The sequence below is a fragment of the Ammospiza nelsoni genome, chromosome 19 (genome assembly GCF_027579445.1).
Source record: "Ammospiza nelsoni isolate bAmmNel1 chromosome 19, bAmmNel1.pri, whole genome shotgun sequence".
NCBI classification, from domain to species: domain Eukaryota; kingdom Metazoa; phylum Chordata; class Aves; order Passeriformes; family Passerellidae; genus Ammospiza; species Ammospiza nelsoni.
This window is the reverse complement of record NC_080651.1, coordinates 9,081,067-9,103,279: the sequence shown is the minus strand read 5'-3', so window position 1 is coordinate 9,103,279 and position 22,213 is coordinate 9,081,067. Positions and strand designations below refer to the sequence as shown.

Sequence of the window (22,213 nt, the reverse complement as noted above, 5' to 3'; positions counted from 1 at the left end):
TTCACCTCGGGTCTCTGGCATTGCTTCTTACAATTGCCCTTCTTATACTTAAATTTCAAAACCTGAGAATTCTTCTATATATAAGCATAATCACACTGTTATACCTCCAAATGAATATGAGACTATTTTCAGGATTTAAAAAAAATCCATTTAAAATAGTTGGGTCTGTATTTTCTTGCTCATGTAAGCAGGTACTTTTAGTAAAAGTCTGTTCTGAGAAGTGTCATGCGTGTATGCAGCCTTGGATTAGACTGAAATGAAATTGTGAGAATTTATGGAAAAGCTTTTAGTGAGAAAACATCCTCAGCTATATAGCCTTAGAAACTAGAGAGTTGGAGTTGGAGCTCAGAGAGTGGCTATGAATATGGAGAGCCAGGAGTTGGAATAATCTCAAGGGAGGCAACTGCACCAGCCAGGATGAAAGATGAGTTTCAGCAGAAAATTGATCAAGATAACGAAGCAGGGGGAAGATGTCTTGTGACAGCAGCTGGATTTGTAGCATCTAGCCTCAAATAGGAGCATGAAACATAAGTTTGCTTGGAGGAGGAAAAAATCAATCAGGGAATTTCACATAGGATTGTGAGACTATAGAACACTCCAAGGCACCCTGGAACACTGCACCATTTACCCTAATCGGGGGGTGAGTCAGCACTCAATTATACTCAGGCAATTTTATATTCAGTTTTTTATGCGTTGGCGACAAAGCAATTTAGATAATATGGTCACACAGCAGAATCACTTTCTTTACAAATCTGAGTTCCATTAGCTACAATAAAAAGTATGTCACTCCAAGTGCTCATTTCCCAGCATAGAAGATAAACATCATGGGGGATCAAGAAGAAATCTCTTCTTCCCATTGCCAAACTCAATGTAATTGTGTGACATGGCTGTTTTACCCCTGCTTCTGAAGATCTTAGTTACAGCTACTCTTGAGACTGCACAGATTCACTGCTGTGTGCAGGAGCTGTCTGAAGTCTTTGCATTAATAATAGCACATGAGATAATGGCTCCTATTGAGTTGTGTATTCTAGAGAAAACATTCTGTTCTAATGAAGTGGGTCATATATATGTAGGTACACGAAAGTAGCTCAGTCTATCCATCACAGGGTAAAGAGCTGTGACCCGTGAAACAGAAGAACCTCTGTGAAACTGTGTTATTGGCAAGTCCCACGAGCACTGTCCTGGGGGATTTCAAGGTGTGGCTTTATGCAGCCTTTTGATATCAGTTCAGGAAAGACATTATGCTAACATGACCTTTTGCTTAATCTTTTAAGGCACTTATTATATTAAATTGGGAATTACACCTTTAGGAATCAGAAGTTGGAGAGGAAATGAATGATTTAATATTTGAACCAAACGATCATTTCAATGCCGGTGACAGACTGAGTCGCCCATGTTCTTTACATGAACAGGATGCACAAACTGTGTAAAATCTGCTATGTATGTCTCAGGAGCAAACACACAGCTTGAATCTTCATTCCCTTCCATTATTCCTTCTCTGTGACTTAATGGACTTTAACAGGAGCTGAGTAAGGACCAGATCTGTAGCACAGCAAGCTCAAAGAGAAATTTCCATTTACTTTTTTCCCCCCGTGGATAATACCCTTAAAAATTCAGGGTCAAACCTTCAACTGTCACATCCTGATATCTTTCCACTCAACTAGCTCTTCATGTCTGCACAAGTACTGGGTTCCTGTTCAGCTGAAAAGAAACAACCTTGTTGGTTTTTGTTTGTTTTTTTATAAAATACAGATAGTTTTCATGATCTTCTCATGGGGATGATTTTCAGACTGTATTTATCAAGACAGATATTTGAACTCATTTACTTTGAAGTCACCGTCACTCACATTGTCATAGCATGACAGCACAGCAGGTTAACTCAGCACTTCTCAAACCAGACTACCTTCAGACCCAGTATCAACACTTCTAACTAGTGCCTTTCCTAAAGGTGATATTCTGCCTGTCACCTGGTAGTCACTAATTAAACTCTCCAAGTTCTGGGCTCAGAATAAAACACTGTAACTGATAGAAATAGCATGAAGAAAGGCATAAGAAACCCAGTCAACAGCCACATGCTCCAGAGAAAAGGGATTGCCCAAAAGCTTAAAATATGGATGGCTTCTTACTGAGCTGCACTGTTCTTGGTTGGTTTAAATTCTTCGGCAAGAAACAAGGGAGATCTTCTGGGGATGTTAAAATTATATTTTGTTCTGGATTTTATTGCATAAACCTGAAGTACCTTCCAATCTTGATAATAAATTGACAGTGCATGGAAACATCCTTCCTCCCCTTCTCATTCAAGGTGCGTCTAGATCACTTTGTTGAAAAACTAAAAAACAGTGAAGGCCTCACTGATCTTTTCTAAGTAAAAAAAAAGGATTGCTGGGAGACCCAATGGTGCAGATTTGCTTTAGAGGACATTGTGGTTAGTCAGAAAAGGTGGTATTGGCTGGATCTTTGCATAAATAAAGTTGAGTTTCCATTTCTTTCAAAAAGAGACCTCTGGTAGTTGTCAGATGATATGTTTTTTACCCAAGCTGATGATAATCAAAACATCACCATTTTGGTAAACAGTCACCCCTCTAATTGCTCCTTCTTTCAGTTTAAAAGGACTGAATGAAAGCTATTTCTTTGTACTGATGTTTTTTCCCATTTACTATATATTTTTTTCACATTTAGTATCTTTCTTGAATAAGACTGAATGGCTTTCCTGGAATTCCTTTTTCAGGAAAACAAATATTTACTTGCCTTCCTGGAAAATGCTAAGTACACAAAATTCTTAAGCAAATTCCTAGTGAGACATTTTCAAGCTACTTTCATCTATTCAAAGACTGAAAGGGCAAAAGACTGGCCCTTCATCTTCAGTGTTTATTTTTGATCCCCATGAAAGTATTGACAGTTTAAAAAGCAGCTTTCTGTCTCTTTAAAACTTTATGAATCATTGTTTGGAATGAGCATAGTAAAGAATTTGAAGCTGATTAACTTAGAAGTTGCATGGCTATCAGCTAGGACAGTCCTCATCTCATAATTTTATCTATTAACAGGCACTGCACAACTTCTGACACTACTGACATTAAACTGGCAGGTTTCCAGCACAAAGGTGAACTCAAGTAAAAAATTATATTGAATTTTAATAAAACTTTCTTCAAAGGTCAACCTCTCTAATGTATGAAATCAATCCTCCTTCCTCCTTCTTCAGCCCATTTATTCACAGCTATAGGAAATTCTGATGCTCATAAAATATTTCCCATTCCCTCTCCCTCTTATTATAGTTTCTCTCTACTTGTGACCATTACCTTTCACAGCAGTTTTAGATTACTTACTCCTCATTTCACTCTTTTTTACTGGCCTTCTCAGAATCTGTACCCCATTCTGAAAATGTCGTTTATCAGGCTCCTCTTCAAGAACAGATGCTACCTTATACCATCTTCAGGCAAAACAAACAACCCACATTTTTACTTCAAGTTTCATCCTTGAAGCTGGATGAAACTTCGAGAAGAAAAAAGCCTTGGTGCAAAATCTTTATTTCTCCTGGTTTTATTTCTCCTTCTTATCCAAGGGCTGCTTTCTTTCTATATCTTGCTCAGGACTCTATCAACTTATTCTAGGTGAGCTATAATATCGGTAGCATTCCACTTAGGAGAGGGGGATGCCCTTGTGAGCTCTGAGCTCTAATCTCCTGCAGATCAGTTCCTTCCATTGATGTTGGCCCAGAAAAATTATATATTCACAGGATTAGAGACAAGCTTGGGGCTCTCCTAGAAGACGACATGGCTGTTTTGCCTGAATTCTGCTCCTGCTTATTTTTTACTCCATTGAAACAACGTCACTTAAAAGGTGATTTTGTGGTTTCTCACCTCAAAAAACCTTTGTGGTCAGAGAGCTTTTGGTACTGGCCAACATCTGATAGGTCCGGACCTGCTTTCTAATCAGCATTTATGGAAAAATCGCTGCTGGTAAAGTGAAATGTAAGAGAATCTACATCCCATTTCAAAGTCAGTGTTAAGATATCTGCTGGAGAGCAGCCAGGCCTGGTTGCTCACACTGGTGGGGAAAAGGAACACATGTTAAAATCAGCAAATGGATAAAATTGGGCTTGAGAGCGATGAATACAATGGGGAAAGTTTTCCAATTTTTCAAGATCAAAGCCCAGGCTCCCATGCTAAAAGGAGAATTTTGATCCCACATAGAAAAATGGTAAAAAAGAGACTGCACTCTATTTGGGAATGTATAATACAAAGCTTCATGTCCACCATCAGGACAAATCTTACATATTCGGTACAGCAACATTCATTTATCAGAGAAGAGGATTCTATGAAGAGGATGGATGGTGAGAATTCTGAGTCTGTCTTCCTGCAGATTTCAAATTCTTGTCCTTAATGACATAATTAGCAAAAATTTTCTTGGTTATATATAATTGCTTTAAACAACTTTTAAGATTTACAAACTGTATTTTGGATTTGGAGGTGTTGATCAATAAAAAATACTAATTTCGATTTTTAAAGAGAGACAGTTGTTATTTCAGGAATCAAATTTAGATTTTTTTAGTAGAAAAGAAGGGCTCTTTGTCAAGTCTGTGCAGTGCAAGGTTTTGCAGCAATGTAGTTGTTTTACAATGCAGAGATCTTAGATTTGGAGATTATTCTGCAGAGACCCAGACTGTGGAAATTGTAGTTCAGTTGTTGATGGCCAGCATGGCAGGATCTGGCTATGAACAGAGCATTAGATCAAACCTTTCTTATTTAATACAGATTAAGAAAGTCTTCTTACTTCTAATCTCACTCCTGCCTCCTGCCTTGCTCTGAAACACTTGTGTAGATTTGCTCTGCTGTGGAGAAGACTTGTCAATGTCTGTCAGGAGAGATGAGAATATATAGTTTTTCTTTTCTTTTAACATTAATCTTCCAGCTGAATAGATCTGGTAACATGAGTAAAATTTTGCTGCTGGAGTTATTTTGTATTGATTGCATTTTTAAAGATTTTTCTAGCAGGGAGGCAGATATTTTGTTATTGCCATTAATCAAAAGGGCTGAAAAACACTGCAGGCCCCACTCTGACTCTCACGGATCAAAAAGCCTGTAGAGGTTTTAAGAATAAAAATGATCCTGGATTAAACTCTGGCTTTAGGTGTTAATAATTTAACACTACTACAGTTTGGCCACCTACCTCTGACATGCCATATGTAGACTGTGATCACTGCAGTTTAAAAGCTATTTTTTCAGACAAAAAGGATAAACTGAAACTTTCAGTGGAACAGTAGAAAGTGGGGTTGATCCTCAAAGAGGTTATTCCTGGGCCAATGACCCATCATTAACATTTAGAATCATAGAATAGTTTGGGGTGGGAGGCACCTAAAAATTGGCCTAGTTGCATTTAAGAGCAGATTTTTCTACAGCATGGACTGCATGAGAAGCTTCCTTTATATAAGCCCCAGAAAAGCACATCCCAATTTTTACAGCTTTAAAGGATCCCATGGCTGCATTGACTACCAACATCTTAGCTCTGTACATTTAATTCAGTTCTAATGCTCCTCATGTAGCACTAAAGCCATTTAAAAGAAAGTCTCTGCTTTTAAAATCTGGCTTTTTTTAGCAGCTCAGCAGCAGTTACCAGGCTTGTAAAGCTCCTTATAAAATCTCACCTGAAAACACTGATCTGCAGCACTGTGCAGTTTTTCCCACTTCAAAGGGAACTCTGCTGCTGCCACCCCAGAACTGAGCCCAGCGAGAGCTGAACCTGTCGCTGGTGGCTGATGTCACCTGTCAATGTGTGTTTCTTGTTCCACGGAGACTCCCGAGCTCTAATGTCAAAACCAAACCAAACCAAAACAACCCCCTCTATTTGTCTTTTCACCTTCTCTGTTTAGCGAGTTGTTTCACTTTGTCTCTTTTTGATCAAAACAAATACCCAGGACTCTCCTTCAGATTCCTGGAGATGCCACATAAGTTCCCAGTAGTCTCACACAGTTGCCAATGATTGCAATGTTATAATCTTCACGTTTGATTTTCCATTTGGGGTGCATAGTGACAAGTGACCCAGTTTTCACTGAAAGCATGTTCAACCCTCTAGACTTAAAAATGGGTGAGAAATACACGGGAAAAATGTAAATATTTTGAATTTTAATCAAGATTTTCAAGTTGTTTGCAATACTGCAATCCCAGTAGCATCAACATTGATACATCTGAATAAAAACTTTGTTTTACAATCAATTAAGCCTTCCATCAGAAATGTTAAGCTGTGGAAAATCCTAAATATTTACTCTTCTTTCCCTTAATATTTCAGCTTTTAGGTTACTGCCTCCCATTTTCATATATACTCTCAGCTACAAAGGGTTAAAAGTCTTGGAATTTCTTCCGACTGGCATTTCCAAATTTCTCCGGGGGCCCATGTAGCGCTTATGCCAAAATGCTTTATTATTATACAAACAGAGCAAGAGGCGGAGAAGGAAAAAAAAAAAAAAAAAGAAGCCCTTTACAATTTGTCCTCCAGAACCGGGTCCTGCTGGCGATGTGAGGGAAACAGCCCCAGCACCAACGCTGAACACCCCTAGGGGTGTTTAAGAGCAAACTCGGAGATATTTTTGGTGTGGGTCCATCCCAAAAGCCCCAGAACCCCGAGGCCGCAGCAGGCCCGGCGGCACTGAGGGACACGGACACGCACTGCCCGCCCACCGCTGCTCACCTTCGCTCCGCCAAAACCCGGCCTGGATCCGCCCCTCCGTCCCGCTGGCCAATCAGCGGCGGCCGCTCGGGCAGACAGCCAATCGCCGGGCGTTGCTATCTGTGGGGAGTATTTTTAGCCGCCGGGCGCGGTGGAGGGGCGGGGTACTGGCGGTAATGCGAGGGGTCGTCCTGCGGGCCCTCCCCCCCCCGTAAGGAAGGAGCCCGCCCGCATCACCTCAGAGCTTGAGGGGTGCCAGCTGTGCAAGCGGCAGCTGTGCAAGCGGTCCCTGCCAGCCGCGCCATCTGCTGCCGAGGGCCCCACGGGCCACGGTGGTCATGGGAGATGTAGTTCAGCGCTCCCCCCCTTTCCCTACCCCGCGGGGCTGAGGGGCGCAAGGGCACGGTTTGACGTAGACAGTGACGCAACGGGACTGCGAAGCGAGTAGCGCGTTGACGTCAGAGTGGTCCCGCGCGCCGCACCGGGGGGGGGGGGGGGGGGGGGGGCGGAGAAGAGAGACGAGGCAGCGGAGCGGCTCGGCCAGGGGGCGGAGCCTCGGCGGCTGGGACAGGGCTGCCCAGACGCGAGTCACTGGGGGGTGGGGCTTGGGCGATGTGGCCGCGCGGGACGTGGGCGAGGGGCGGCCGTGGGCGGGGCAAGAGAGGGTATAAGTAGGGGCGCGGCAGGCGGCGGAGCATAAGCAGAGGGGTTGCAGCTGCGGCGGCCGAGCCCGCCCGTCGTGGGGGTGTGAGCAGCACTGCCCTCCCCCCCCTTCCCTCCCCCCCCCTTTTTTTTTCCGACCCTTCCCCCTCCTTTTTTTTTTTTTTCTTCTCTATCCTCTCCCCTCCCATCCTCGCCGAGGGAGCCGGCGCTCGGAGATGGGGCTCGGTTGCTGAGCCGCCAGCCCCCGCCCTCACACCCCCGCCGGAACTGTTTGCACTAACCCCGCGCCCCCGGGTGAGTACCGGCCGTAAGGCGCAGGGGAGCGCGGGCGGGGGGTTGAGGCAGCACAGCCCGGCCTTGGCTCCTGGGCGGGGTGTGCTGAGGCAGTCACGAGCCCGCGGTGCCGGGGGTGCCGAGGGGGACCCGGTGGGTGCAGGGGCTCCTCGGGGAAGGGGCTGGGAGAGAGAGCGCGGCTGGGCTGTGAGGGGTCGCTCCCCCTGGGCCGCCCTGGCCGCGCTCGGGCGAGCAGGAGGGAGCGGTGCCGGCTGAGTAATCGGCGCTGGGCCGCTCCGGGAGCGCCGGCAGCGCCCGGCGGGACCTGCCCAACTGTGCGCCAGGAGAGGAGCCCTGCAACCCCCACCTGCCCTCCAGATATCCCCTTCCTCTTCCTCCTTCGCTTTCCTACGGGCTCAGAAAATGCTCTTCCTCCTCCTGCTGCCGCCGGAGCTCTAGGGCTGTGAGCAGAAATCTAATGAGACCCGACTGCCTGGTTATGTAACTCCCGCTGCTTAAGGCTCCTGCCAGGGCGCTGTTACCGGGCCACGTATGGGCTCGGATCCTCCAGAAATACTGTCGTCTTCCCATAAATACATGAAAAGAACAAGTTCAAAATGATCAAGCCAGTATATTTGATCAGCTACTTTTGTACCGTGGATCCGCTTCGCGTAGAGAAATTTACAGCGTCAGCCTGGTGCGCTCTGAAAGGAGCATTCCTTTCTTAAAGGACATGGAGGAAGTGAAACAGCGCAGATGGATTAATAAATCATTTTAAAATGCCCCGTTTAACCACCCAATCAGCTTTTCGGTACTGATTGTGCCCCTTTTGTAAATATCTTCTGTTTGCCCTTGATCTTTTCCTTATCCCCACCCGGTGCTGATCCAGCAAACGTTTAAAGGTCGCCTTATCATACATGTAGCCTTTCAGACTATTCCCATACCATGTTGGGGAGAACACGAATGGCTTGGAAATACGGTTCCAGACTTTAAAAGGAGATTATTTGAAGCAAGAAATGAAAAAGCCGTGTAGTCACATTGTTAATGTCGAAATCCTTTAACTTTGATTTTTCTAATCTTTAGTGACAGCTATGCTAAATTTTGTTCTTAGTGATGCAGTGCAGAAAAGCCCACAGGTAATAGAGATTCTCTTTGGGCTTTTAACTTGATCCAAAAACGCTCCCCATAATTTGTTTTATTGGATCTTTTTGACAAAGGTGTGTGGTGTGTGTATGTTTACACCAAGGTGTACTGCAGGATTCATATTAGCAGTTCATGTGCTAATGCCTGATTCTTGTCCCTTCTCTAACTTCAGACAGCTAAATTTCTCTTTTGTCCTTTGTGAAGCAGTGACAACCATATCTTACATTAAATATAAAATGGAGTCATGGAGAAGGAGAAAGGCAATCTGGTTTGAGGCTGTCAAAAGCCTGGTTAGCCCAGGAACTTTGTGAAATCTGAGTTACAGACAGTGCAATACAATTGAGTATATAACTGCATCTTGCATCTGAAAATAGAGAATAATTTGAAGAAAGAGAAAAAATTGTGAACTAATTATCAGTCTTGGCCACCCTTGTGACAGAACATACGGGCAGCTATTATGTATGTGCTGACTGCATTTCAGTGTGAGCTGTTGGATGTGCACAGCAGACATTTTCTCCTCAATTTGCATCATTTCACCCGCGCAGAGTTTAGGGAGATTTGCTTGGACTTAAAATAAATGTTGCATCATTTAAGCTATTTGTAAGAAACTATCTAAAGCAACTGTTAACATTATTATAACTCTGCAGCCTGTGGTTGTAGTCAATATGTTTCCAAACTTTAAAGTGATAAATGACCCTTGGACTAAGACCTTTCAGACTAAACTAATGGTCTGGTACTAAATTTTGTAGCTGAGTACTGTAAATCATCCAAATACAGGTTGATAATTGAACTGTTGACACTCCCAGCAGTTCTGTGATGTCTTAAAAATTATCCTTGCTGCTTTGTGAATAACTAAACACGCAGCTCACGTGATTTGGAAGTGCCTCATGCTGCATATGTAAACACATGCCTATCCTCTCTAGTGTTGTTTGTAAGTCACACTGAGTGGAGCTGACATCCTCACCTTCCGCAGGCAGGAACAGAAATAGTTGGAGGCACATTTTTTCTCTTAAAAAGTAACCTATTTTCTGCAGAAAATGGAGCTAAAAGAATAGGCCTTGGAGCTTGATCTTACACTGTTCTTATTTGGATGTGTTTGCTTTTCTCTTTTCTTAAAGGAACAAGAGCACTCAAGGTGAAGGACAATAATCAACTTGAATCAGCATTTTCAATGAAATTTTGTTTCCCTGTGGCATCTTGAACACTTTCTTCTTTGGGTTTTGAAACAGACTTATAACTCTGTGGCACAGCAGCTATGCAGCTTGAAATCCAAGTAGCACTCAATTTTATTATTTCATATCTGTACAATAAGCTTCCCAGACGACGTGTCAACATTTTTGGTGAAGAGCTTGAAAGACTTCTGAAAAAGAAGTATGAAGGGCACTGGTATCCAGAAAAGCCATACAAAGGATCAGGGTTTAGATGTATTCATATAGGGGAGAAAGTGGACCCAGTCATAGAACAAGCATCCAAAGAGAGTGGTTTGGACATTGATGATGTTCGCAGCAACTTGCCTCAGGATCTTAGTGTTTGGATTGACCCATTTGAGGTTTCATACCAAATCGGTGAAAAGGGACCAGTGAAAGTGCTTTATGTGGATGATAATGAAAATGGATGTGAGTTGGATAAGGAAATCAAGAACAGCTTTAACCCCGAGGCCCAGGTGTTCATGCCTATTAGTGACCCAGCATCTTCAGTGTCCAGTTCTCCTTCTCCTCCCTTTGGTCACTCAGCTGCTGTGAGCCCCACCTTCATGCCCCGCTCTACTCAGCCTTTAACCTTCACCACTGCCACATTTGCTGCCACCAAGTTTGGCTCAACCAAAATGAAGAACAGCGGCCGTGGCAACAAGGTCGCCCGCACCTCTCCCACCAACCTTGGCTTGAATGTCAATGACCTGTTGAAGCAGAAATCCCTCTCCTCCTCCATGCACTCTCTGTATGGGCTCGGCCTAGGCAGTCAGCAGCAGCAGCAGCAGAAGAGTTCTGCTCTCTCTCCTAACGCAAAGGAGTTCGTTGTCCCCAGCGTGCAGGGTCAAGGTAGTAGCATCTTTCCTGGTGACAGCCCGCTGAACCTCAGTCCTCTCCAGTACAGTAATGCCTTTGATATGTTTGCAGCCTATGGAGGTTTAAATGAGAAGTCTTTTGTGGATGGCTTGAATTTTAGTTTAAACAACATGCAGTATTCTAACCAGCAATTCCAGCCAGTTATGGCTAACTGAAAATAAACAGAAAGAGAAATCCAAGTAAATACTATTGTACAAGTTGAAGTGCACGTACCCAAGGGTGTATCTTTTTTCCCACCTCTTGAGATTTTTTTTAAGGCTTGTAGTATGAATACATTCAGGCTTGGTTAGATAAATACAACATGCATCATTTTTTTCATTTGCCAACCAAGCACAAAATTATTTTATACTGACTGTACATTACAAAAATATACTCTCAAAAATATGGCCTCTTACAGTATTTAAGATATAGCAAGGAAGTGGCTAATTTTTTCATGTGTATATATATATGTGTGCTCAGACATATATGTATATGTATTAAAAAATTGGCACTAATAGGTGGGTTTATTGGTCTTTTTCTAATTGTATAATTTAATTTAGTACAAAGTTTGTAAAATATCAGAGTATATATATTGTTTCTACAACATGGTATTGCATTTATATCTTTTTACTACAGTGATCTGTGACAGCTGCAGCAGCTTCATGTTGTATTTTTTTTACTGAAATTGTAAAATATCCATCTTAAAGACATCAATTCTAAAAAAAGTAAAAAGGTTGTGTACAGAATATTCCTTAGTGGTGGAATTAAAATGTACGAAATATTTGCTTTTTTCAAAAGAAACACAAATTGTATTTTCTGTTAAAAGTTTAAAGATTTTTGCTATATATTATGGAAGAAAATGTAATCGTAAATATTAATTTTGTACCTACATTGTGCAATACTTGAAAAAAGGTATAAAAGTATTTTGAGTCAGTGTCTTACATGTTAAGAGGGACTGAAATAGTTTATATTAAGTTTGTATTAAAATTCTTTAAAATTACTTGGCTGTGGTGATGTGTGTGTTCTTTGTGTCCTGCTGACGAGCTGAGCACTGTGTTCCTTGTGCTGGCACTGCTAGTGATGCACCAGAGTCTGACTCTGGAGCAAAGGGCTCTATGGCTGGACCTCACGTGGGGTTCCTTACCCAAAATAGCCCTGACAAAGTACATAACCTCATTAGGGGCTTGCCTACAATTATTTGAAAAAATCACACTTGTTTTTTGTAGCTGCAGCTCACTGAAGCCAAAATGGTATTATATATTTTTTCCTTGATAATTAAGACTCTTAAGCTCTGTGAACATTGAGTTATGGGGTGATGGGATGTGAGTAGCAGGGACTCAGGTGATTCAGTAACATTTCCTTTCCATGTCATCAGGATTATTGGAACTATTCTCTCGGGAGGTCCTAGACCAGCAAATCAGCACTCTGCCTCTGTATTAGGGATTAATAGCTCAGAAACTAAACTGAATAAAAGTGCTGATTTACAGCTTACTAAAGCTATTTGCATTTTATATGCTCTATTAAAAAGAGAAGTGTAATGCAACTACACTGTGACATTCTAAGGTATTTATTTTAGCAGATTTTACGAATTTTAACTGAATCGTTTCTCAAAATCAAATGGGGAATGGGAGGGGAAATAATTCAGAGGCTGACAGAACAACTCAGTTTTTCCAGGTCTATTTTGAAGTTGAATCCTTTACTCTTTTCCACCTGCTCAGCAAACAGTGTTCTTTGCTAATGGACATTGTCAAAGGGAAAAGAAACTGCATTAATGTGTAAATCTAACAAAGGTCAGCTTGTGTTCCATTGCTGCTCCAGCCATACAGAGACCCAGTGCTAAGTGGATAGTCCTTGCCTCTTGGCAGTAAGCTGTGAGCTACAGACAGATCACAGGATTGCAATGACCTGAACTTCAGTGTTCTGACACTGGAATTTGAGACCAAAGGTCGGTCTTTTCCTGTTGGATGCACTTGATGTGACAAAAGATGCAACTCCATGCACACCCGTGTCTTTGGTGGAGTGGAGCTGTAGTGGCAGCAGCCTGTGCTTTTCACAGCAGTGCAAACTCCCTGCTTTTGGCAGAGGCTGGGAAGAGCTGGCCAGGCAGAGGTGGGAGGCTGACAGTGGTATCCATTTCCAGTGCCATGACAACCAGTTCAAAAGCAATAATGCAGCAAAAGGGTTTTTTTGGCGTTCATCTGTCTCTGTTTAACTGGCTCCCTTTTATTGAGTTTGCCATCTGGTTTATCTTTCCACTCACAGCACAGCTGCGGACAGCACTGGCCTTAAAAGCGCATTGCTTGGTACCTCATTTTAAGTGGATGATTTTGCTTTTAAGAGGAATTAGAAAAACGCTGGATCAATTGCTGGAAAACAGAGAATGCCAGCTCTGTGTATTGTTCCTATATGAATGCCTAGACTTTAATATTTACTACTGTTTTACTATTTACAGCACAATACTAATACCTAAACTGCTCAAGAGGCTGAGTAACTCTGACAGGGGAGACTCTTCATGTGTTCTCTAATATTTCTATTCCTGTGATTTAAACTGAGATAATTTGTTTAAAGGTCAGCAAGCTTATCCTTTTCCCAGGCTGATTTGTTCCTTTCCACTGCAACCAGCTCTGTGTCTGATGGGCCATGCAAGGAAAAATCTGTTGGAGCACACATTTTTGCAGAACCTTTCAATACAAAGATTTGACAAGCAGGGTTTTGTTCTGGTGCTTTGAAAGGAAGACAAGTCAAAAAGAGAACTTCAATTTCTCTCAATGCAAGTGTGGAGATTTTTTGTTTTAATGATTTTTAACCTTTAAGCGTGAATGATTTTTTAATCTTCTTAGAGGAATGAGAGATGTCTGCTTTGTGTTCGGTCTGCTTCACCCAGTTATTTATCTTCTGCTGAGGTTCTGTGATGAACTTCTGAGATCAAACATTCACGTTGTAACATTCTGTTCTCACCGAGTGCCAGGTCAATCGCTGGGGTCATTTGTGCACACTCAGTATTCAGCTGTCAGGTAAATGCACTTGCTTGGATCAAAGGGACATAAAAATGGGGGAAAGGAAGCATTTGCTCAGGTGTGTAAATTCTTTTGTATTTTCTCACGTGAACATGCAGTTTACTTCCTTGGAATTCCCAGTGTGGGTTAAACCTTGGAAAGTGACTTTAATTTACAGTGAAGGAAAGGGTAGAAATATGAGACCCCCTCAGTGCTACTTAGTGCCTCCTATCACATCACCCCAGGTGCCCACCCAAGCACAAGTTCCAGGTACTTTGATCTGTAGGGCTCACTTAATTCAGCACAAGTAAATAACTTTTCAAAATTGCAGTCTAGGATCCCTGAAGGTCTTCAGAGGCTCCAGTATGGTTGCACAGAAAGTTCAGGGTACAACTACAGTCTGTACTGTGTTCATTCTGTGGGTGGGGAACAGACTTCTCTCTTGATCAGGAGCCTGGTAATGGGCACCAAACTTAAACTGCTCTGGTCATTTCTGCCGTGGGAACCTGAATCATGGGTGGAGTTCACAGAGTAGGGCTCCTTTGCTGTGTCCTGTTCTCCAGGGTCCCTGGAGCTGAGTCCAGGGCCTGGCACTGCAGGTTGATGAGTACAAGTTCTGCAGTTCTCAATTTTGGCTCAGGTAATTCATACATATTGAGGATGGGGCTCTGAGCCACCTGATTTAATTGAAGCTGTCTGTGCTCATTGCGGGGAGTTGGACTAGGTGAGCCATCAATGGTTTTCAATCCAAACCATTCTATGGTTCTATAAGCCATGGAAGGATCATCCTTCTTTGATGATGCAAAATTAGAAAGCTGCTGAAAATTGCTTGTACAATCTCTTGGTGCACAGCCAGGACAGATGATCCCCCAGTGCTGCACTCTCTGCTCCCACCGCATCCCAACCTGCAAAAGCCTGGTGGGAGCAAAAAGCCCAGCTGCATTCTGAACTGTCAAGTAACCAAACAATGAGTTGTTAAATCAGCTCTTTGAACTGACATGGGATCAAAGCAGAGTTCATGTACTGATCTGATGCCCTAGACTGTTCTATTAACGTTTCAGGAATAAATACCTCAGGGTTTGTGTTGGTAGTTTTGGAGCAGATGAAGCAAACCGGTGGTTCAGCACTCTTTTTTATATCATCAGCAAGTTGATTTAAATTGAGTGTACAGAGTTGGCTGCATTCCCTTCATGAGTTGCATAAAAAGTTTGCTAAATTGAAGTGCCAGAGCTGTACAATCCTGCTGAAGAGACTGTTTCCAAAGATCAATGAGAGGAACAGTTAAACTGTTACCGTGTGACTTTTGTCCTCTTGGCTTTATTTTAGTGACAGTAGTAAGGAGTTTTGCCTTACAGAAGGGAAAAAGCATTAAGACTCAGGAACATAAACCACATCCCCTTTGGAACTACGAGTTCTCTACGTCATAGACAAAATATGATCAGTGTGCGCAACAAATGGCAGGTGTACAATATTTTTAGAAAAACCTTGGCATGCAGTGCAGACCTCCCTTAACCTCCATCCTTTATTCTGTCAGCTTTGGTTTGTTATAAACAACCTGTCGTATTGATGGCTGCGTTTTTGGTGGAACTTGCTGTAGTTTGCATTTGGTGATTTGGCACTTCAGAGGCTTTGAATCACAGCGCCTTTTTTCTGAATTTTGGAATACTCTTGCATTTACTCAGTCTGTCAGCCATGGAGCTCACTGTGCTACATTCCCTTGTCCCCTTGGCTTCAGGATTACCAAGAGCATAAAAGAAAAGAGGACTCTGGGAATGTAGAGCCTTAATTATTGTTGTTTAGTGCCCCTGTGAGCTTCTCTGAGAAGTTTTTATCAACTGGCTAATGCCTTTAAAACCGGGCCTGGAAATCCACCTTCTTTCCTTGGCAGAATTCATTCCCTTGCTACACCCATAACCATAGCTTTTCTTCCCCCCACAGCATCCTCAGTAGGACCGAGTTCTGTGTTGCTCCCTTTGTTCACCACTTCTTGCTACTTGCTGTGCTGTTCCAGGCTTTCATGTTGCTCCTCTCTTCACCCAGACTCCACTTCTGCCTGACCTCAGCCCTGACCTGTGAGGTGCTGGAGCTGCTGTTCCAGGGGAGACACGGCACGCGAGGCTCCAGTGAGAGCGGTGCCCTCTCCCAGCACCTCCTGGCCTCAGGCTTTGCTTGGCTTCACTTCAAAGGCGCAGTGTCAAGAGTTTAGGAATGTCAGAACACAGGGAAGGGTTGCAGGAGGTGCTCTCATCCCAGGGAATGGGGCGAATTTGCTGCTTGGGCAGCCTCAGTAATGCAACAGTCCAGGAGTTTTCAGCCACGCTGATGGAAACCAGAGGTGGCAGGTTAGAGAGGAGCATGGTGTCACAGATGATAGTTTAGGTACTCCACAGACCAGAGCTGACTCTGGGCAAGACATTGCCCTTTTCTGTGCTGTTTCTGCCTCTGTCTCCATTGGAATCCACTGTAAGTGTCAGACTTTCCCTGGCTGTTTGCTATAAGGAGCTTTATCCAGCTTCTCCGTGCCACAGGAACAAACTCTGAGGCTGACCTGCCATTCCCTCCTTTTATTGCATTTAGTCTCTGTGGCCTTGGAGTGCCTCCTTTGTTGCTCAATTCTCTTAACCTGGATTAGGTAACCTTTGTGTTTTGAAACAAGACATGCCTACAAGAGTGAGGCACTGGGTTCTTATTGTTCATGGCATGTAGAGTCTGATTCACCCCCATCAGAGCAGAAGGCCTCTGGAGCACTGAAATCTCACATACTGATTATTGATATAGATTATTGATATAGAAAAGAATGTCTGTGGATGTTTCTATATATATGAAAGTATATATTCCTCTGGTACAAATAATGTGAAAATTTTCCAGCTGAAGTTGTTGCTGGTCAAAATTAGATTTGCAGACAGATTTTACAAACTAAAATGAATTCCCCTTTGATTTTCATTAGACCCTGATACTACACATCCCACATGCCACCATAGAGACAGGGCTGCTGGGCTCTGCCACAGCCATGCTAAGAAGTGTGAATCTTCTACACATCGACTGGGCAAGAGTATATTTGGTGCTTTTAAGCCAATATTTGAGCCTTTCACTCCCTGCTGAGTCTCAGATGTTGTAGGTAACTACAATATGTTTTTGAAGCTCAGGGGTCTGTGCTTTCCAGGGTTAACCAGGTACCTACAGCACCTTTGCAACTGAGTGGAAGAGTGCAAAATTCTGTTGAAAATATTAACACCTGGGGCAATTACCTACTTTGCAGATATATGAATAATACATATTGAATCTCATGTTGTGTTTATTAACTGCTTTGAGACATATTTGCATATTTTACTTGAGAAAATTGCTATTTCATTTTTGAATAACAGGTGTTTTGAGTAAAGGATGTTCTGCTCTTTTGCCTCTAGACTTTTACAGTGGTGTCCTTAAAGATTCTTTTCAGCATTGCTAAACCAAATCACCTGAGAAATTGTGATTCAATCTTCCAAGAAGGTTTTAGAAATTATGAGGTAATCATAAATAATAATCCACCTCACCTCACATTAATTTATCTTATAGGTGTAGAGTTAAAGAGATTTCAGAGTTTCCTTCTCTCCACAAGTTCTCTAAGAACTTATATTTATGTGAAAATTTAGGTCCTTAGGAAATCACAATTTCTCTGGAACTGTCACTGTGCAGGAAACAATATTGAAGGGACAGTGATGAGCTCAGGAGTGCTAGCAATTAACCACAGCTGCTTAACAGAATCAGATTTCTAAGTGACACAGAAGGACTGAGACCTGCTACCACCCTCCTGCCTGTGTGCTTGGCATGACAGATTTGGCAGGCAGGTGGCAACAACTGCAGGCAACCCCTCAAATTGACTTGTACAAACTGATAAGGGACAGAAATACCCAGTAAAGGGATCAGCCACTCCATCTCCTACCTCTGACTCCTGACCTACAAGGAAGGTCTCCAGAACTGCTTCAAAAGACAATCCAAGTACTAAAATTCCTGACTCCAGGATAGAAAATCACATAGATATTGACTGCATATTACATTATGGTTTTTGCCATCACCTGACATTCCTAGGCAATAATTATTCCTATCTCTCTTACTCTCTCTTTGTGCCACAAATTACATCATCAGCTGTCCTCTGGCTAGCATCCTCCCTTTCATCAACAGGAATTAATCATCCTTTCTCTCAAACTGCCTAATTAATATAATGGAGTTTAACACAGAACAACTATTCTCAGTCTGTATTTAGCTCTAAGATTATTGCTTCTATTTCAGATCCGAAGCAGCCTGATGTGCTTGCAATCATGTGTAGTTTTTCTGAGCGTGCCCACTGACCTAATAAATGATGTCCCCTGTCCCTGCCCTTGCCTCACTTCCATCTTGCCCTGTCCTTGCTCTGATGCCTCTGCTGCACCTCCAGGCTTGTTCCTGCTGGGCTGAGCCTGCCAAGGAAGGCACCACCCCAAGGAGCTGCTATGGGAGGTGCTCCACTGGCCCAGCTCAAGGGGGAAGTGCAGGCATCCTGTGCTGGAGCTGCTCTGTCTGCACCACCCATCCCACCTGTCTCCCAGTGCCACCTGGCAGGGGCTGGTGACAGGTAAGATAAGCTGCTGGTGATAATGGAGAGCTGGCAGCAAGGCTGGCTGAATGATCATTTTGTTAGCACTCATTTGGGGGTGATGGAACTTTTGGAGGTCAATAAAGTTGTCTTTCATTTTTTCTTGGTGTCTCTATGGTTTTAAGTATTCAGTGTTTAGAGTCTTTGACCTGCCCAAAGTCAGGTACCAGAAGATCTGGTTAAATTCAGCACCTGGATCTCATCTGGTATACATCCATCTTTTTTCCACTGTTCTGCTGTACAACCCCTCTCCTACTTTGTTTAGTCCTTGAAATTTCTAGGTTTCCCCCTCCTAATTTTTATTTCTGTCTTCCTTCAAGGTCTCCCTTAAAACTTGCTTTTCTTAGTTTCCTTCCCAAACCAATCTGTTCTCCCTTGCTGCTTGTCTGAGGTCTGTGCCTCACCATGTATAATTTGCAGCGTATTATCTGATGGAGACTGTAATCTCTCTAGGGCAGGGCTGTGTCCTGCCCTGGACTCACAGTTGCCTGTTTTACTCTGTGAGGCTGAATAAGAAGGACAGAAATAGAAGAGTACACAGACACTCCCAAATAAACTGTGCTGTGTGATCTATGTTCCAGAAACAAATGCAGGAACAATTGTTACTAGTAACGTGGTTTATGCTGTACACTGCAGCTTGGGAAGAAGTAGATCCTTTAGGCAAAGGAACATCCTTTACAAAATATTTGTGGAATGTATTTATCTAAAAATACAAGGGCTTATGTTAGAGAACAATGTTCCTCTGCTGATTTATAGTTAACTGTCAATGGCAACACAAGACTAAAACCTTTTAACCAGTCATGCTGTAGTAATGTCTTAACTTTATCCCTTTCCTCCTCTGTAACATCTGTTCCAAGGCTGATTTCCTTGGTCTCGGCTGCTGCTTTTGGAAGAGTCCCCCTCACTTGGCTCTCCCATTGTGGGAGGACCAGAAAAGGAGGATGGATGAGGAGAAAGGAAGAGCCTACTCACAGAGGTAAAGGTTGGGGGTGAAACCTCAGGCATGCAGGACAGACTTCTGCCTTTAGAAAACTGGAACTTCCACTGAAATGTCCCTCTGCACATGTGCTGGGGGTAATGTGTGGCTAATAATGCATTTTAAAAGGCTTTTTGGCCAGGGATCTCCAGTAAGGAGATTTGGACTTTTTGCTGCCTGCACAAATGGCCTCTGCACATAAACATCTCCCGAGTGGAACTGAAGAACGAGCACTGTGTAAGCAGAGATGAGGATCAGCTGTGAGCCCACCTTGGTGATGCTTCCCCCCAAAAGCCAGAATGGTTAGAGGGAGAGGATTTTGACTTTGCTTCTTTTCCAGAGAGATCTGGGGCTGTCTGGCCCAGCCCTGCTGCTGGGGTGTTGCTGCGAGGTGGCAAGTGGCCCACTGGAACAAAAGGCTCATTCTGGCTCTGGCCAGGCTCTCGCATTGCACAGCTCCCAGTTGTCCTTTGGAAAGAGCAGTGCTGGAGTGCCCAGTTTGTGCCCTCCTGTGGGGCACTGTCATTCTAGATATTTTAGTCTTTTGTCATGTATAATAATATATCTGTATTATTTGCAAGCAGTTAGTCATCTGCTAGCCAGAATGGTTTTTTTTTTTCCCTTGAGGATGTTTAGGATCACATAACTCTTACACGGAGAGGGGAAAACATCTGAAGATGTTCAGATTGGTCATATCACTGCTGCAGTTATCTTCATCCAGAGCCTTTTCTTTCATTCCCCGTTAGAGCTCCTGAACTTGAGGGCTGTATCTCATCTCCAGCCTTTCCCAGAATGACAATTATCAAGGCAAGCTGGAAGGCAAAGAGGAGTCCAGGCTGTACAGCCTCTAAGCCTCCATCCAGTTATTATATTTCTTTATTTACTTGTTTTTATTTTGTTGTTGTTGTTGTTGTTGGTTTTGTTTTTTGTTAGTTGTTTGTTTGTTTGTTTTTTAACACTTGATAAATCATGCCATGGAAAGCTGGGAATGGGAGCATATGACCTGCTCTCCTATTCCTGCCTTCCAGCAGCAGTTCTGGTTTCGCTGGGCACCCATTCCCTTTCAGAATGAGGTGTAATAACCCCATTTCTGTGTCTGTCAGAGGAGCTCTAAAGTTTTCTTCTTGCCTGAGAGCTCTGTCTGACCCCAGGCTATGATACCACTGCTGCTGTAAAGCACCTCCTAATCACCCACAGGCTTTTATCCTCAGAAAATCCCCCTGTGGCATTGCTTCCCCTGTTGAGGAGAGCCCTGGACTGCGGCCCCAGGTTGGCCTTTTTCTCCTGTGAAATGCATGATCTCCCCACAGCAGGGAAAAAGTAAAGTATTATTTGCTTTCGATCCATTACATGTCCTGTGCTTGGTTGGGATGTGCTTAAACTGGGGACAGCTCATTATGGGGGGTTTTCAAGGGAGCTGATGTTGAGTAGGACTAAACAGCAGTGACTGTCACTGTAGATGGGATCAATTTCTTCTGGGGATCAGCTGGGCTGTGCCCACAGTGAGGATGTTAATGGGTATTGTCCAACACTCAGTGGCATCCCAGCAGTACAGGGACGAGCCAATTGAGACAAAAATGAAGGAAAATTGGAAATTGGTCGCTGTTACTTGTAACTCTTTGAGGTCCTTTTAGAAACAGACCCCAAAGAGCCGCCAAACTCCAATGGATTTAGCCTGAGGATCGCTCTGTGCTGCTGTCAGGCTGGCTGAGGGGTCTGTGTCGCACTCGGCTGCTTTAACTGCTGTTTGCATTCACAGGATCAGGTGCTGGGAGGCCACTTGCAGAACAAATGCCTTTGCTCTGCACCTTGCCCTTGTGAACTGGAAGAACCTGAAGGACTGGTGAAAATGGGGACCTGCAGCCAGGTCCTGTCAGGATTCACTTGAGGATTGTTCTTTCCTCAGTCTTTGCAGAAATGAAGTAACATTTACTGGGAGGTGCCTTCCCCCGTGGCAATTGGCCCACGAGGATGTGCTGAGGCACGGCTGGGGCTAGGATGCACTAAAAATACAAGTGACAAGTGTAAACATTGCCTTGTGCCAGGGTGGGAGGGTGCCTCAGAGAGGTGCCAGGGACGGCCAGCGGCTGCGGGTGGCAGAGCAGACAGAGGCACACACTCTCTCCCTCTGAGTTGTTTTGGGGTTTTTTAAAAAGGACTTATTTAAAATTCAAACGGGTTTACACATTAAAATTGCAGCTTTCCCCTCATTGTGTCGCGGTAGCCACTTTTCAAGAGGTCGGGGAAGAGACTGCAAACCGGAAAACAAGGAAACGAAGAAACAGGCAAAACCTACGGAAGGAGAAATGTCTCCACCTCCTCCCTCCTCTGCGGGGCACTCTTCTTCGTTTCGCTTTCTTTCTAAGCCCTAAAAGCGAATACAAAACATTAGAAAGGAGGTGGCCCGCTCCCCCTGCGGAAGGCGCGGCACAGGGGACAGGCCAAGGTGACACGGGGGGTGCCACGTCAGCTGTGCCCGAGCCTGCCAGCAGCGGTGGCCGTGGAGAGGCATGGAGAGGCATGGAGAGGCATGGAGAGGCATGGAGAGCCATGGAGAGCCATGGAGAGCCATGGAGAGGCATGGAGAGGCATGGAGAGCCATGGAGAGCCATGGAGAGGCATGGAGAGCCATGGAGAGCCATGGAGAGCCATGGAGAGCCATGGAGAGGCATGGAGAGCCATGGAGAGCCATGGAGAGCCATGGAGAGCCTGCCGGCAGCAGTGGCCATGGGGAGCCATGGAGAGCCATGGAGAGCCTGCCAGCAGCAGTGACCATGGAGAGCCATGGAGAGCCATGGAGAGCCTGCCAGCAGCAGTGACCATGGAGAGCCATGGAGAGCCATGG

General features: G+C 44.0%; 1 protein-coding gene across 2 annotated transcripts; it reads left to right on the top strand.

The window, feature by feature from the left end:
- Positions 1 to 7,393: 7,393 nt before the first annotated feature.
- On the top strand, positions 7,394 to 11,784 carry TOB1 (transducer of ERBB2, 1). 2 transcript variants are annotated; one of them, XM_059485566.1, is made up of 2 exons: positions 7,394 to 7,617; positions 9,858 to 11,784. In XM_059485566.1, the coding sequence occupies exon 2, from the start codon at positions 9,995 to 9,997 to the stop codon at positions 10,958 to 10,960; it is 966 nt and encodes a 321-aa protein (XP_059341549.1). In that variant the 5' UTR covers positions 7,394 to 7,617; positions 9,858 to 9,994; the 3' UTR covers positions 10,961 to 11,784. The 2 variants fall into 2 exon arrangements, with proteins under 2 accessions (XP_059341549.1, XP_059341550.1); XM_059485567.1 differs by lacking the exon at positions 7,394 to 7,617 and adding an exon at positions 7,778 to 8,407.
- The last annotated feature ends 10,429 nt before the right edge of the window (positions 11,785 to 22,213 follow it).